Source organism: Scleropages formosus, chromosome 2, assembly GCF_900964775.1.
Source record: "Scleropages formosus chromosome 2, fSclFor1.1, whole genome shotgun sequence".
NCBI lineage: Eukaryota > Metazoa > Chordata > Actinopteri > Osteoglossiformes > Osteoglossidae > Scleropages > Scleropages formosus.
Window position 1 is genome coordinate 34,911,811 of NC_041807.1, and position 15,912 is coordinate 34,927,722.

Genomic DNA, 15,912 nt, shown 5'->3' on the forward strand with positions numbered 1-15,912 from the left:
GATTCGCAGGCGCCCCGGCGACATGTGGCAAACGCGGGAAAGGCCGAGCTCCTACGAACTCACGCGAGCTGTGAACCCGTAGCCTTCGCTGGCGGGGGGTCTGTGTCGCCGTGTCGGCGCCGTCATTGTCCGGCGACACTCGACATAAGCACACTCTTCTGCGGATGTTTAAAAAACACTAAAACCGGGCAATTAAATTAATTCCGCTTCAGTTTAACCCCTTATTTGTAAAGGCTGAATAGAGAGATGTCACAGGTCGACAGGCGGGCGCATTGATGGAGCTGGGAGAACTGGAGCGCTGGGGCCCACTGAACACACACACACACACACACACACAGACAGATGCTAAAACAAAAGGCTGTGTGAAAGGGAATGTAAGTGGGGTTGGAAACACTACCCCTCACCCCCCACCCACCCAACACACACACATTGTCTGGCCACACTGCAAGAGACTGGCTGTCAGTTTGGACATAAAGAGCTCACCTATGGAAGAAGTGGGCGGGGCTATGTGGAGGGGTGGGGCCAGGGAGCGGAGCGCAGCCATTGGCTGAAAAAGAACGACATGTTAAGGAGTCGCTCTGACTTGAAGGGGTTTACGGGATGGACCACGAGGCCTCCGACTCCTTCTCGTGATCGCGGCGGCTCCACACTCCGCACTCAGGTTCGCTCGTCCCCCATGAAGCCGAAACCAAGGTGAAGGTCGCCAGATTTCCCACTTTGAAGAACCACGGTTCGCACTTCTTCTGGAGTTCTGCTTCATCTTCCCCTGGACCTTTCGTCACTCTTTCGCATCACTGGATGAGCTGCAACTTCACCGGCTCGGTCTGTAAGTTGGGTGCGTGAGACACGTGTGCGTGGGCGTGCGAATACTGGGGCACCGCGGTGTTTGGATGACACCATGAGTGGCGAAAGTACAAAATGGCAGTGGATTTGATAGGCATGGAGCTGAACTTTTGGTGCAGAGAAGAGCTTCAATGAACTTTTTGTACAAAGCGGCAGCAATGGAGGAGCACTTTGTGGAAGAACCGCACCAACACAGAGCAAGGCTGTGATTTAGTATTTGCTCACAGTTATTCTCTAAAGGACATGCGTTCTTACAGATTCTCAAACAGGTTTTCACTGATGCGTAAAAAGGGTCATTAACATGAGGGACAGCAGGTGGCGTAGTGGTTAGAGTCTCATTTTGCACAAGAAGGATCCCGGTTCGAATCCCTGCTACTGCTGTAGTGCCATGATCTTACCCTGAACTGATACAGTAGTAATTACTTTGCTGTAAATAACGGTAAGTCGCTTAATACTGTAGTCCAGTTTGCATAAAATCATCAACTAGACAACATTATTAACAGATTTCTTTTTTATCAGACATTAATTTTCCCTGCAGGAAAGTAGTATATAGTTTATGTATATCTTTGTTCTGTTATATCTTTGAATCTGAGTCAATTTGTTAATATAATTCTCCATCTTTATCTGTTTTATGTTCTCTGTGATACTTTTAAGAACAAGAAAATGATGTTCAGATCGAGGCCTCGAACAGTTCACGTAACCGCAGCTTTGCTTTGTGTCCCTTTTCGAAATTGTGACGTGCGGTTCGTGCTTTTCTGGCGTTCCCCTTCGCCCATCACACTTACACTCCCCGCGCCGGTTAACGCGGTAAAACCGCGTCTCCTGGCAAGGCGGATGGCGGAGGGCGCTCGCTTGCGCAGGGGTTAAAGGTCACGTCGGTTGAAAGGACACACCCCCCCCGAGGCTCTTTTGTGGTCCTGTGAATACAGGACCCCCCCCCCACTACCCCTACCCTGTCACAGAGGAATCTGGGATGGGGGGGTGGCACCTAAGTGTTAATGTCAGCAACCAGGGATCGCTGGGCGGCGTTCGCCAGGATGGGTCCGCTGTCACGCTGCCATGGTGTGAACACCTTCACGCCAGAGCATAGATGGTGCATAAATATTAATAAACTCCAAAGGTGTTAATAAGCATATGAACGATAAATGTTTTCCGAGGGAGGAGGCCCAAACGCAGCTGTGCACCACTGTCACTGTAAGCAGAGTGTCTGGGCAGGGTGGAGGTGGTGGTCACAGTGGGGGGGGGGGGGGGGGGTCCTCTTTGTCCAGACCCCGCGGGGGTGTTTTTTTTTGTTCCTGCCAGGAGACGCGGGAGTGCTGACGCAGCCCTCCGAGCGGCCCGCTAATGTACCTCCTGACACTTCCGCTGACGGCCCGATGATTAATTACCCAGAGAGACGCGGGACAAAAGGCCTCGTACTTTTGTTTCGGTGACAGCCGATTCCCCGGATTCCTCCAAAATTCCTGTTTTTTTCAAACGATCAAGTGAATCTTTTTGTTGCATACCGTGCCCAGTTATACGTATTTGTTTTCTCCTTTCCGCTCTTAATTGTCTATGAGGAGCGTTGACAGATGCTACAGCACACAAGGGCAGAAGCAATTGGTTCCCACTCCTTTTATACCAACCAAAAACAGCCTGTTAGGAATATTGTTGTTTTCCAGCTATTTCAATATATAATAAGACATTTTGAAATAACTGTAATCTTAAACAAACATGAAATATATTAGCAGTATGATTTTAATGTTATGCACATGAGGCAATTATAATATAATGCAGGATATAATACATAATGTGTGTATGTGAAGCGCATGGAAAAATCTGTTTAGTATGAAATAAATCAGTTCAATTCATTTTTACAGATCGTCCTTCTCGCGCAGTGACGAGGTGCACTGATTTTCACGCGTGACGAGAAACATGCTTTTTTATTTTACTTTGTCTAAGTGGAAACACTCAGTTGAGCACTACAGTATTATTATTGCATTAGACTAGGGCCTCTCAACCTGGGGTCTAAAGGCCCCTTGCAGATCAGCGTATCATTACTGGGGGGCTCGAGTAGTTTTCGCATTTGCTTTTTAAAACAGCACTGTTTCACTAAATGATGTAAAACTGGTTTCGTAACGTTTCTGTATGTGGCATAATTCGGTTTGAAGCTGTTCAAGTTTCAGCGCCACACAGTAAGTGCAATATTTTCTACAAAGTGATTTATGAGCTTTTTTTTTACATGGGCTCCTCGCTTGCGATGAGGTTCTTGAACCGATCCCGGGCCTGAAAAAGATCCAAGAACCTCTGCTTTTGACCACTATCATGAGTCAAACAGTGCCATGGAGCGTCATGTCATACCTCTGGTGTCATCACGTGCTCTGCTCGCGTGCCTCCTCTCCGGCCCCCGTCTTCCAGGTGATCCAGCAGGCCCTGCACCGACAGCCCGGCACGGCCGCGCAGTACCTGCAGCAGATGTACGCAGCCCAGCAGCAGCACCTCATGCTGCAGACGGCCGCCTTGCAGCAGCAGCAGCTGAGCAGCGCGCAGCTCCAGAGTCTGGCCGCCGTGCAGCAGGTGAGCACCGGAGCCTCGGCCCCTCTTCCACACCCCGTTTCGTTCACTCGAGCCTTATCCGGGGTCGCCGGTCCCGTCTATCGTAGGCAAATCCAGCCTGGTTTTACATGACGTGGTGCATTTTCATATTCGTGCCCATTAATATGCCCAGGCATATCTCCATCTATGCACATTGGGTGGCGCAGCGGCGCAGCGGGTATCACTGGTGCCTCTCAGCTCCTGGGCTGCGCGTTAAGACAAGTGTTCAAATCTGGCCTGTATGTACTTTGAATGCCCGGGTTTCCTGGCACGATCCAAAGACACGCGAAGAAGTGAACAGCGGTAAATCCTTTCCGTGTCCCTTCCTCGACCGCCGTGAAAACCGTGCGAGTGGACGCCGTGAGCCGAACCCGGCGCCTCTTCCCTGGTAAATTACAGTGTTTCCTGCATGCGTTTGCTATTTTCGTAATGATTTAAGGCAATGTAGCTTATATGCGATCGCACACGTACAAATAAAATTGCATTTGTGACGAATGCTCTGCTCAGGCTCGGATTAGTCGCGCTTCCGCTGCGAAAGGCGATACGGCCTTCCGGTTGAGCTTTTCGCGTTCCGCCGGGCGCATCCATCTCCTTCGGCGTTACTCTCCGTCGTGATTTCCCAGATTTATGTCTCTCGGGGTCTTGGAGAAGCTCTCAGCTTTGACCTCGGGCAGCAGGGCCTATGAAACACGAGAACGTTTTAAAACCGTATTGATTCCGTGGAAAACGTCTCGTCGGGCGGACCGAGGAGCCCGGCCGCAGATGTCGACGTCCGACGCCGGACTCCAAAGGCCGACTTTGATGGATCCAAACAAAGCGCGTATTTGCTCTCGCAGGACGCGCAGTAGTTAAAAGAATGCTGGGAAGTCAGAATCGAAGAGGTATTAAAACAGGGAATGGGATGTTCAGAGAGCGACCGGGTCCAGTCCCACGACTCGGTCCTTTGAGTCCTTCGGCAACTTCGGGAAATTCTGAAATTTGAAACTGAAACTGAAACTGTGACATTTTTCGCAGTTCGAATGGGTCGCGTAGCGTCGGGTTAAAGTGAATACGATAGAGGTAATCGCAACTGCATCACACACAGGTGCGCGTTTGAATGTTTCTCTGCCAACGGATGATGACCCAAGAATTGTTCGTTCGGAGACGTTTTTCCTCCGGCGCCCAGCGCGACGCATCCGTGCAGACGGCGATCTCGGAGCCGCGGTAAACGGCCGCACGCCCGCCTCGTCGCGTCTCGGAGAGCTTGTTCAAAGTTTGTCATGGCCTATTTTTTAGAAGTTTTCTTAGATTTATAGATTTTCTAAAATTTCTCTTTTTGTCCAGTTATGGCCTGAAATGTGTCCGCAGGACATGAGTTTCAATCTCGCGCCGATTGCGATAAACGTCCAACTCATAGTTCCTAAAAGAGCCCAAGCAAATGAAGCATCACGATGCAGCGACCAAGAGCGATCTTCTGCTGTGTTCTTCGCATACATCATATTTCACAAAGATAGTTTCCATTTTTATGAGCACACACAAACCCCCGCTGCCAGACAAGGTCTGTTTGTAGTCTTCGGACCACGGTAACTTTGGGCATCATCGCCGCAGAGCGTTCATCAACTTCCTCCCGTCGGGGGTCCGGATGTCGGACGCTGATGGACGGCGGCTCCGCGTGTCCTCGGGACTTACTCACTTTACACCGTGCTCTCTCTGATGTGCCCACCGTGAGTTATGTATTGACGGCCCTTTGACCGTTTTCTGGCGACTCCTCGGGGGAGGGACGCGGATCCCCGCGGACGCCACGGGAAAAACACCACGAGAGAAGCACGCCGAACCCGTTCCACGTGGTCCGTACACATAAAAACAGCGAGCTGTTCCTCCAGTACTTTCTGCAGGAGGTATCCGCGTGGAGTCGGCGGGAGAGACGCCGATGAAGGCATCCTGCCGAAACGCGTCCGTACTTTGCAGATGAAAAGCTGATTTTGGTAACCTTGTGTGCGCTCTTGGGGGGGGGGTGTGGTGACGCAGCGGTTTTGGCCTGTGCCTGCTCTCTGGCAGGCCTGGGGTTTGATCCCTGCTCGGGGTGCCTTGCGATGGACCGACGTCCCGTCCTGGGCGCGTCCCCTTGCACCCTGTGTTGCCGGGTTGGGCTCTGGCTCCCCGCGACTCTGAATGGGACAAGCGGTTATGACAGAGTGTGTATGTGTGTGTGTGTATGTGCTTTCCCATCATTTTCCTCCGTATATAAATAAAGCCATTAAAAGTGTTTTGTGGTGGTGTGTTAACGCGCAGGACAGGAACTCGACAAACTTCCCATTAATTCAGAGTTTTTTTTCCTCTTTCTCCTCTCGTTTGACACCTCTTTATGCGCAGCGACGGTGATTAATGGCCTTTGCGTTTCACCCCAGACCTCTCTCTAACCTCTGTACCCCTTCTCCCCCATGACCCCCACCCCCACCTCCGAAAAAAGGCCACTATAGCAGCTGGAAGACAGACCTCCGGCAGAAATGGGACCGCACCCCAACAGGCGGGGTCTTCTCAAACCACGGTTAGTGCGAAGGTCGACTTTCTGTCGGGTGCGTGCAAACGGCTTTAATTACGACGCACGTGCGGCGCCGCGCTCAAACGCTCGATTGTTTACGCTCCCGCCAGATGAACTTGGCCGCGTCGCCGGCGACCGCCCAGCTGATCGGCCGAGCCCAGGGCGTTAGCTCCGCCCCCGCGGGCATCGCCCAACAGGCGGTGCTCCTGGGTAACGCCTCCGGCCCCGCCCTCGCCGCCAGCCAGGCGCAGATGTACCTGCGCGCCCAGATGGTAAGAGAACGTCCTGTATTCGTTCCGCCTGGTCCGACAGGGAGGAGTTTATTTGCTTTCGCACTCACTTCATCTAAAGACATTTTTCTCCTAAGTGACACACACCTCAGAGTAAACAAGTTAAACTCCTCCTGGCAGATCTTTCGGAGGGGTTTCACTGAGTCATGTAACTGGGAAGATGTTTGACGTACTAGCAAACACCTCCGCCAGCAGATGGCGTAGCGGTTAGAGCGTCACCTTCCACTCGAAGGACCCAGGTTTGACCCCCTGCTCTTTCTCTCATACCCTTGAGCGCAGAACTCGCACTGAACTCAGACTGTAAAAGTTACCACGGTGAATAATTGTAAGTGGCTTAGCGTATAAACGGCAGCGTGAGCTGCTTCGGAGGAAAGTTTCACACGAATGAATGAATGACTGTAAATGTCAATTTGAATAAATGAATAAATCCCAGCAAGGAGATGCAGAAGTGCACGAGACAGAGGATTTAACTTTTTTTCTTTGAAACACACCCGATGGCAGAAGTTCCGAGCCAACAAAAGGTTTTTATATATTATATAAAGGCAAATGTCCGGCGTGATGACGACTGACCGAAAGCGTCCGTGCGTCTGCGCGTTGGCCGATGCGTGTTGGGGTTTTTTTTGCTCAATCTGTCTTTGTGCCCTTCAGTAAACAACCCTCTCGGACGACGTGAGACTGCCGTCCTGCAGTGTTTGTTTCCCCAAATAAATGTGCCTTCAGCTGATTTTATACCCGTCAGTAGAACAGTGAGAAAAATCAGAATTCTTTGTAGGTTATGAGCGGAGCTGTTTTGACGGTTATTCTGCATTTGGCCTTTTACCGTTGAATTTGTGAACTTTTTTCAGGCTTAGAACGACTGACTAGCTCTCAAGGTGCAAGAAGCGCAACGAAATTGATGCAAAGTCGAGGAAAACGAGCGCGTACGCACACACACACACACACACACACACACAGTCTGAAGCCGCTCGTTCCAAGCGGGCTTGCGGCGAACCCCGACGACGCAGGGCGCAGGGGACACACCCGGGACGGGACGCCAGTCCATCACAAGACAGCCCAAGCAGGACTCGAACCCCAGACCCAGCAGAAAGTAGGCCCCGGCCAAACCCCCCGCACCACCGCGCCCCCCGCTGAAAATGAGCGTTTGTCATAAACGTGCAGCAGAGCCGTAGCTAGATAATAAGATGAGTAAACTAAACAAAACACAATCTATCGCAAATGTAAGATAAAGCACATAAACATAATGAATGATTTTGCATTCTTGCACATTTTGAGAAATTTTGTTCTTTATTTCTTTCAAAGCGCTTTATAACCTCAAATTTCTGTCCGTCTTTTACAATCTCCTCTCAGAGAGCAGAAATCTTCTTTACACTCTTATCACACTGGCCAACCATGTTTTACTGTAATTCTCTCACTCACTCACAGTGACCCACCCTTCCACCTTAACTGCTTCCTTAAGTCAGGGTCAGGGTGGTCCGGGGCCTATCCTGGAAGCACAGGACACAAGGTTAAGCAGGGTAAAACCTGGTTTGGACCTCAGTCCATCACAAGGTAGAACCGTGATACAGTGGATAAAATAAGGAATATTAAATATTAATGTGTAATATGTCACTGTCTTTGATAGATGGAGCTGCGGTGATGCAAGACCAATTTCTGAGAAACCTTGCAATGAAGTTCAATCATATGGTGTCATAGAGTTAAAAAGTAATAATAAATGAATACATTTATGTGCAATTCTATGTGTAAGGGCCCAGGCTCACAGAAGGCCTGGCATAGTGTGTGGTGTGTGTGTGTGTGTGTGTGTGTGTGTGTGTGTGTGTGTGTGTTGCGTGATCCGTAGGCACCGTGATTAGGAGCCAAGTCTGTCCTCTTGCTCTGTCCCCAGCTCATCCTGACCCCTGCGGCAACTGTGGCAGCTGTGCACCCAGAGCCACCCCGGCTGTCCGCGAGCCAGCCGCCCTCCGCTGCTCAGGTACACGCACACACACACACGCACACTGCAGGTGACAGCTGATCACCCTCGCGCACGTAAACAGGAACGACGTTCATGGTGCGCTTCAGATCTGAGATGTTCGAAAAAAGAAAGCTGACTCCGCAAAGCCGTCTCCGCAAAAAACGAACGCGCGCTCGCTCCGAAACACCCAGCCCCCGTCGCTCTTATCCGGCACCATCCGAGAAATACGAAAAGAGTCGTCGTGCTGCCGAGTCTGCGTGATCACGCAGCTTTTCGAACGTCACGCTCACGCTTTCGCGCAACAGGTGCTCTGGCGTAACTGCCACCAACACTAGGGGGCGTAAGAGTGGCAGAGCAGTGCAATTTACTGCAGATGGAGGTATAGTCTGGAATACGGATTAACATTTCAGTCTCGCCTCCTAAATATTATATATATTGAGTAAAAATATAATGAGTTTATCTCACTTTAGTAAGTTCGTATCATCGCAGCTTTAAACTCGCCGCACTTCTGCCCCTTCCGAATGCCCCCGCTTCACTCAGGCTGCTCCTTCTACGGTACTTAACCCTAAATGACCTTCTGGTGCCTTCCCGAAATTCTTCCGGTTACAGTAACCTGCTTAAACGCGTAAAAGCGTAAACTGAGCGGGTCACTTTATTCGGGAAGTGTCTCTGAAACCCTTTTCCCGAACACGGCCACCCGCTCGTCCAGAACACCGCTAATACTGTGCGAGAAGGGCCGGAGTCTGTAGAATCACCAATGGGAGGAGCTGTTATGTAAGAGCCTTGCCTCCTGGCATCAGAAAGCAAGAATTACAGCAAAAATTTGATATAGGAATGATTTAATTAAATAAGTAATAATGATTTAGCTCTTTGACCTTTCTTGTTTCAGGGTCAGAACCTCGCAATCCGCAACCAGCAGGGGGCAGCGCCGGCCTCACCCTCTCAGGCCCAGCTCCAGGCCCTGGGCCTCAAGCAGGGCTCTTTGCCAGGCCTGCCCACAACTCAGGGCACTGGTGGGAAAGGCACCGTTCAGGAGGGCTCCGCAGAGGGGGTGGGGAAGGGGGAGGGCGCCGGCGAGCCGACCTCGCGCGCGGGGCTCACGGGTCGCGGTGTGAGTGCTGGGGGCACCCGACCCCTCGTCACGTCAGGTAGGTTGCCGCTTTCCTCCTACAACACGAATACTGTGTACTGCACCAATATAGATAATGTGGTACATCATGGTGTAAATCTGTTTTTTTTTTTTAACCAGGCAATACACTATCACACACAAACACTGTCTGAGACCACTTGTCCCAAAGGGGGTTGTGGCAAGCCTAACCTGGCAACACGGGGCGCAAGGCCGGAGGGGGAGGGGACACACCCAGGACAGTGCGCCAGTCCATCACAAGGCACCTCAAGCAGGAATCGAACCCCAGACCCACCAGAGAGCAGGCAAAAGCCAAACTCACTGTGCCACCCCAAAGCACTGTCAATAATTCGAATTAAATCAGTGTTTTATTACAATAGAATATGGGAAGCCGGGGCCACAATGGTTAGAGCTGCTGCTTTGACCTCAAACAACAAATCCCAGCACTTGTTGTAGGGTAATTACCCAAAAATTATAGAGTTTAAAAATTATATAATAATATATATATACACACCCCCACGGTAAATCACTGTAAGTCACTTTGGAGAACAGCCTTACCTAAGAGAATGAATGTAACAGGCAGTTTCAGCCATAAAATTAAACTCAGTCTTTTTGCTGTAGTCGACACTTTGGTTCATGAAAATGCTTCAGCAAAACTGAAGCATGCACACAGACACACACACACACACACACACACACACACACACACAGCATGCACACACATGCGGTCTTTATGATGAGAACCACTTTCCTCTGCAGCTATAGACTGGTGTCAGTAACAGGCTCGGATAAAAAGAGCAGCTGAGGATGGGGGGTAGGGGTGTGGGTGCTAGGGGCACCGGCAGCCCTTTTCCACTTGGAGGGTTGAGTTTCTGCACCATCAGCTGTGGGTAAAGGGGCCTGTCGGGGCTGCAGGAAGGCACGCTTGTTGCTGTTTCATTACTCGTGGAGCGCAGTGATCTTTGCTTCTCAAGGCCACGTGTATAGAGGCCATCCAGAATGTTCTGTCCTCAGTATTGAAAGGGGTGTGTCCATCATCACTGCGACGGAGTCCATCCATCTGGTTGCCGGTCGTCTCTTTCTGCTTCCTTCCTCCAACTTTTCCCAGCGTCATCATCATGCTATTGAGAGAATCCAATCTTCTCATGATGTGTCCAAAGTACGGAAACCTCAGACTCATCATTTGTGCTTCCAGTGACAGTCCTGTCCTGATTGGCTCCAACATGCACTGATTTGATTTTGGTTTTTGTGGATCTGAGGACGTTAAATCCCCATAATGATCAAAAGGATTTTCCAATATACGTATTACAAGTAAGAATTAACCAATTGGCTGTGATACTGATTTTATCCACGTCATCGTGTCAGCAAATACTATAACGGTGAATGCTTAACGATGACATATCTGATGAGGTAGTTCTGAGGACCTTGTGCAAGACCATCCCGTGTATTCGAGGTCAACGTTCATAATGTAAATGTAAGCAAAGCAGAACGTTGTTCCACGAGAGCTACCCGTGTTTCGTGATTTTTATGTGCCGCTACGTTTCGGCACGTGCGACAAATCCCGGTCCCTTTCGAGCCCCGCCCACTCGAGCGGGCCGCTTCCGGGTCACCGGGGTCGCGACGGCCGTCACGGCCGAGAAGGCAGGGGGTCTCACAAAGGCACCGTTGTCTGGTTACGCATGTGCCAAACGTGGGGGGCAGCGTGGAAGAGTGCGGCAGGTAGATCAGCTGGGGTGACACAGGGCTCAGACCCCATCACGTCTGTCAGTTTGCTCGAAACTGGAGAGTTCAAAGGGAAAGTGCTCGTTGAAACTGGCGATTAAATTATTATTGCATCCAATTAACATATTATTAACCTTTAATTAGCTGATCGATTCGTCCAGTATGACTTACATGCTGTTAAAAACTCAATTTTGTAATGGTTTTCCCATTTGTGCACCATGGTATCCTTACTCTGTCAATTCAGCATAAGCACCTTGATCAAGGAGGTGTAAACACTGCGGTACTTGCTGCCCTTGTGTATGAAGTAAAAGGGACTCTTACCGTAAAATTCAAGGCTTTTCCCCAACTGTTCCTGATTTTAATCTACAAAATGCAACTTAAATGACCACCCATGAAAGCTCTGAAGGTAGTAAAATATACCAGGTACAACCAGCCCAGGGTTTGCTCGTGCAACTTTAAGTACCGCGAGGTCCGTCATTGAGATACATCTCCGGTCGGTCAAAGGGCCAGCAGCCTCACTGATGGCCCCGCTTCCCCCTCGAGCGGAACCTCGGCGTTCGTTGGGTCGCGTCGGGCTTGTTTGACAGCAAAAGAGTAACGAGGGTCATTTCGAACTGCAACCCGGCTACGTGGGGAAGGGGCCTGGAAGGAGTGCGTCGACAGGGAGCCGTTTCATCGCTTTCCGCTCTTTCGCAAGGCCAGCTTTGTGCGCACACGTACACATCCCGTACGGAAACGGAAAACGCCGTACCGCGGCGGCAGCCGCAATATCACCCTTCTCCTTGCAAATAATAAATCTAAAATCCCTGACTGCGTCTTGCCTATTAAGGCCTCTAATCCAAGCGCCTCTGTTCCAGATTAACGGAATTAAAATTTGAGGCTCCTGGGGGTTGGTGGGGTGGCTGAGGACTTTGCTACAGCGGTCGGTGGAACGGCGGGTGCCGGGCTGATTTATTGAGAGAGATCTGCGTTCCGTCAAGGTATTTGCTCCTCATGAGGATCTCATTAGGCTCCGATGGCGGCGCCGATGGGGACGGAGGACCCGGGACCCTGGAACCCGTGGCGGTTCACCGCCCCACCTTCATCCTCTGACGGAGCTGTTTGTTTGAAGAGCTCCTAAGCAGGAACAGACCCTGCAAGGGGTGGTCAAGCACGGTTTGGGGGCGGGGGGGTCAACTCGTTCCCAGTGCTCCGTAATGAGCCGCTGGGGGCCGCTGGAGGGGGCTCCCGTGCCATCGGGATGCAGGCGAAGGAAGGCCCTCGCTGCCGGACCCTTTCTCCTTCTCCGCACCACAGATCTACACCCTCTGAAGAGGAGAACGGTCCCAGGATCTGCTGTCTTAACATTATTTGCGGCCGGAACGTAAATAAAAGGGATTCGTCGCGGTCGGAACAATTTGCACAAGTCGCTAGTCCTAATAACGCTAGACGCTCGGAACTTTGTCTGAGAACTGCGGACCCGCATGAAGCGAATGCGGAGAAACACGTTGCCCGACGGTTCGCTTCCCGCCGCTCGTTTGTGCGCCTGACACAGTAACGATGAAACGGGAGACGGACGCGCCCGACCTTTGCCTGAACTTCCTTGCCGGAGAGCTGCTGATCGTTCGAGACGGCTAACGCACGTCAGCATTAATTTCATCCCGCCGTAAAAGCAGCAGCATGGAGAGAATTTTCTGCAAGGAACAAACGGCTTTCGGTGAAACGCGTGCTGCTGAAATTGATACCGTTACGTCGGTGGGATCGCTGCGCACTTGTGATTTGCCCTCCGCTTGGGAAGCCCTGCAGTGGACGTCGAGGGGACGCTCCCCGGTGCCGCGTCTCACCGAGGGGATGGGGTTTCCTCCCCTTCTGCTCCCTCCGGCAGCTGTCCCACCCTTCCCTTGCGCCCGTCGCGGGCCGCGCTACTTTTTTAAGCGCCCTCTCCCCGGCGGGAGCGGCCGATACGTGTTCCCCGCGGTGTCCGAACTCAAAAGGACCACCGCGCTCATTCATTCCTCAAGCTCGGCGTTCGCCGCTGAGAAAACACAGCGGTTCGTTTTTAATGCCTTGAACCCGGGGCCTCCTTCGGAGCCGGCTGCCGTCGAGCAGATTTGCGGCGACCGATCGGGGGTGTCGCCGCTCTGCGTTTGTTCAGCCGGCGGCTGCGGCCGCGCGTATGCTTTCCATTACGGCATTTCGTTCCTGCGCCCAGAACCCAACGCAGAGCTGGTCCGCGTTGTCTAAAAGCAAGCGGTCTGCTTGTCCGAAGGGCGTCTTCTCAGGACCATCCTCCTTTAACTCGAGCAAATGAAGCAGGTCGCCTCCGACGAGGACGTTCCTCCCGAACCGCCAGCATTTCGTCCTTCTCGACGTTCCTTTATATTTAACTCGGCTCCTCTCGCCTCGTGTCCTTTGGCAGGAGAGCGGCAGCCACATGAAACGCGACGCATATAGCGCAGTCGCGCTGACGTTTCAGAGTCGATCTCCGCCGAGGAGGTGGTGGAACCGCAGACCTCACATTATGGCGTTGCTTGGGAAACCTCTCTCATTTTCCACTGCTGGGTTATCTAGAGATGGAGAAAAGAACACAAGCAGTGTGGGCCGCGGCGCTGTACTTAAAAATACTCTTTCAAGACGTTAGTTCTCGGCGATCGGAAATAACGGTGCGGTGGAAGAGTGGAAGAATGCGGCGGTCCTTCGACCGCGTCGGCTTGCGGTTCGCTTTTATGTAGGCCTGATCCACGCAGGACTGCGGATCGGGATACGGTGGCACGGTTGCCTTCGCCTGTCTTGGATTTGAGGCTCGTACCTTTTCTCGAACCCGCTTGCACGGAATCGCTGTGATGCCGAGCTGTTCACCGCACAGGTCTAAGTGAGACTTGGTAAAAGCACTGTTGGACTCCTTCGGTTAGGACTGTTTATTTGCTCCGCTCTACGTACCGCACGTACACCTTTAGTCCCGGAGCGTCCCGCTGCGTCCGTCAGCAGTGAGCTCCTGTTACAAGACCGACCCCCTGCAGCACGAGGGTGTTTTCTGAGCTCCCGAACCTCCGTGTCTTCATGTGCACCGACTCGCTGTGGAAAAAAGTCCAGTTCGGGTGGAGATGCGACACCAGAAAGTGCCAAGATGCTTTTCGGCGCAATAATTTTGATTCACAAGAGTGTCGGCTTTGTATGTTTTCCCGAAAAGGCAGCGCCTTCAGCTGGTAACTTGTAGATTTTCGCTGATCCGTTTAGCAGATCCTTGTCTTCGGAATAGAGTACGACGTCTCGGAGTAAGCAAAAGTGCATTTCGCTGCTGACAAAGAGCTTTACGTAGAGATACACGATTGCTGAAGTGCAGTTGCTTTGTCCACGTTATTCTAGTATTTGCCTGTAGAACCCAGTTTAAGAGCAGATATTAAGGTGATGTTGATGGATGGTGTGATACAAATTTGTGGAGCAGATCGGGGAGAAATGGGTCTGAAACTGAAAGAGAGGAGTTTTGGGATCCTTCTCGATGTTGAAAGGGATTCGGCAGTTGCGAGGGACAGAGGGAGAGCATAACGCCAGATTGGAGTCAGAAAAAAGACCCTTCAGGCTTCTTTTTCAGATTAGCCGTAACACACAGGTCAGCGGGCGTGTTGGAACTGCTATCTGATGTATGGCTAAAGGTGTTGGTGAGATGCAGGTTTGGAAGTTACTACGTAGGTACAATATGGGCCAGTTAATACGGTAATGGTTCAAGCCATCGAACTGGCAGGCTTTCAGTTTTCGACCCCTTGTGAGTGGAACCACCAAATGGCCAGAGGCGGAAGAATGTCGGCGGAGGCCTTTCAGCAACTCTGTAACCAGAGTCTTGAGCATGATACGGGCCGCCCCGAGAAACCTCGAGGACGGATGTGGGGTGGGGTCTAACAGGACAAACCCAGTGATGGCCTGCTCTTTTTCCAGCGTACACACAGATCCAGCCCCAGCAGCCCCAGTTCGTGGTCCAGCAGCAGCAGCAGCAGCAGCAGCAGCAGCAGCAGCAGTCACGGCCTGTGCATTCCCTGACCCTCCAACCTGCTGTGGCTGCCCCACCCCAAGGCCCGCTGGGCCCAGTCCCAGTGCTTCCAAGACTGCCGGCGTCAGCCCCGCAGCCAGCCATCTTCCATTCAGCCGTGGGCCCCCATGTGCTCGGCCAGATCGGCCAGCCCCCGCCGCTGAAAGCCGTGGGTCCTCCCAAAGGCCGGCCCGTGCAACTGGCCGCGGTGAACCTCCAGATTCAGCCCACGCCATCCCCGGTACGAGTAACACAATGCACCGGCGTCCGTTACGACGCGACACGACAAACGCGTGCGTGTTATTTAACGCGTTTAAGGCCGAACGCACCCATATGCGTGCTATACATAATTACGCAACATACTTCAATTGTTTCGGTGACGTCTGAATAGTGCTCTTCTTCTGTTGAGTTCTGCTGACCTAGTTCATTTTCACTGTTGGCTTAGGCTGCTCCTCTGAGCCAGGACAATGCCGGCAGAGAGGAGCCGACTGCTCTGGTGGTCAGGGAGTGCAGTCCCATGCCTGGTGTCCAGCCCAACGCCGTGCCCCCACCCCCCGCCTCCTCCACGCAGGAACGCAAGTCCGACTCCGGCGAGGCCGTCGTCCAAGCGCGAGGTACTTAGCGTAGCGAATCGCTTCGTTGTCGATGCTGTACGAGTTACGTTGATGAAGTGCGGTGTGAGACTGGGAATTTCGAAATGGCTTGGAAAACAGAGCCCACTGTACCACGCAAATCATCCAAAAGAATCAACATTTCCGGCAAAACAACCCGGGATGAACCCTAAGGAAGTCTGTGTTATTACACTGAGGACTACTACTGTACTCTTCTCAATGTGAACATTGGGAATTAGAAATAAGTGGAAACTTTTGCCATAGGTGGATG

At 51.9% G+C, this 15,912-nt stretch overlaps 1 protein-coding gene across 2 annotated transcripts in view; it reads left to right on the forward strand.

Moving 5' to 3' along the window:
• Positions 1–15,912, forward strand: part of phc2a (polyhomeotic homolog 2a (Drosophila)) — a 42,822-nt gene that overhangs the window by 17,315 nt on the left and 9,595 nt on the right. Inside the window, exons 3-9 of one of the 2 annotated variants that reach the window (XM_029249662.1) lie at positions 3,241–3,399; positions 5,867–5,944; positions 6,049–6,210; positions 8,111–8,197; positions 9,069–9,327; positions 14,940–15,271; positions 15,476–15,644. In XM_029249662.1, the coding sequence (XP_029105495.1) occupies positions 3,241–3,399; positions 5,867–5,944; positions 6,049–6,210; positions 8,111–8,197; positions 9,069–9,327; positions 14,940–15,271; positions 15,476–15,644 (1,246 nt within the window). The remainder of the gene's footprint in view (positions 1–3,240; positions 3,400–5,866; positions 5,945–6,048; positions 6,211–8,110; positions 8,198–9,068; positions 9,328–14,939; positions 15,272–15,475; positions 15,645–15,912) is intronic. The other variant, XM_029249663.1, reaches the window with a different exon arrangement.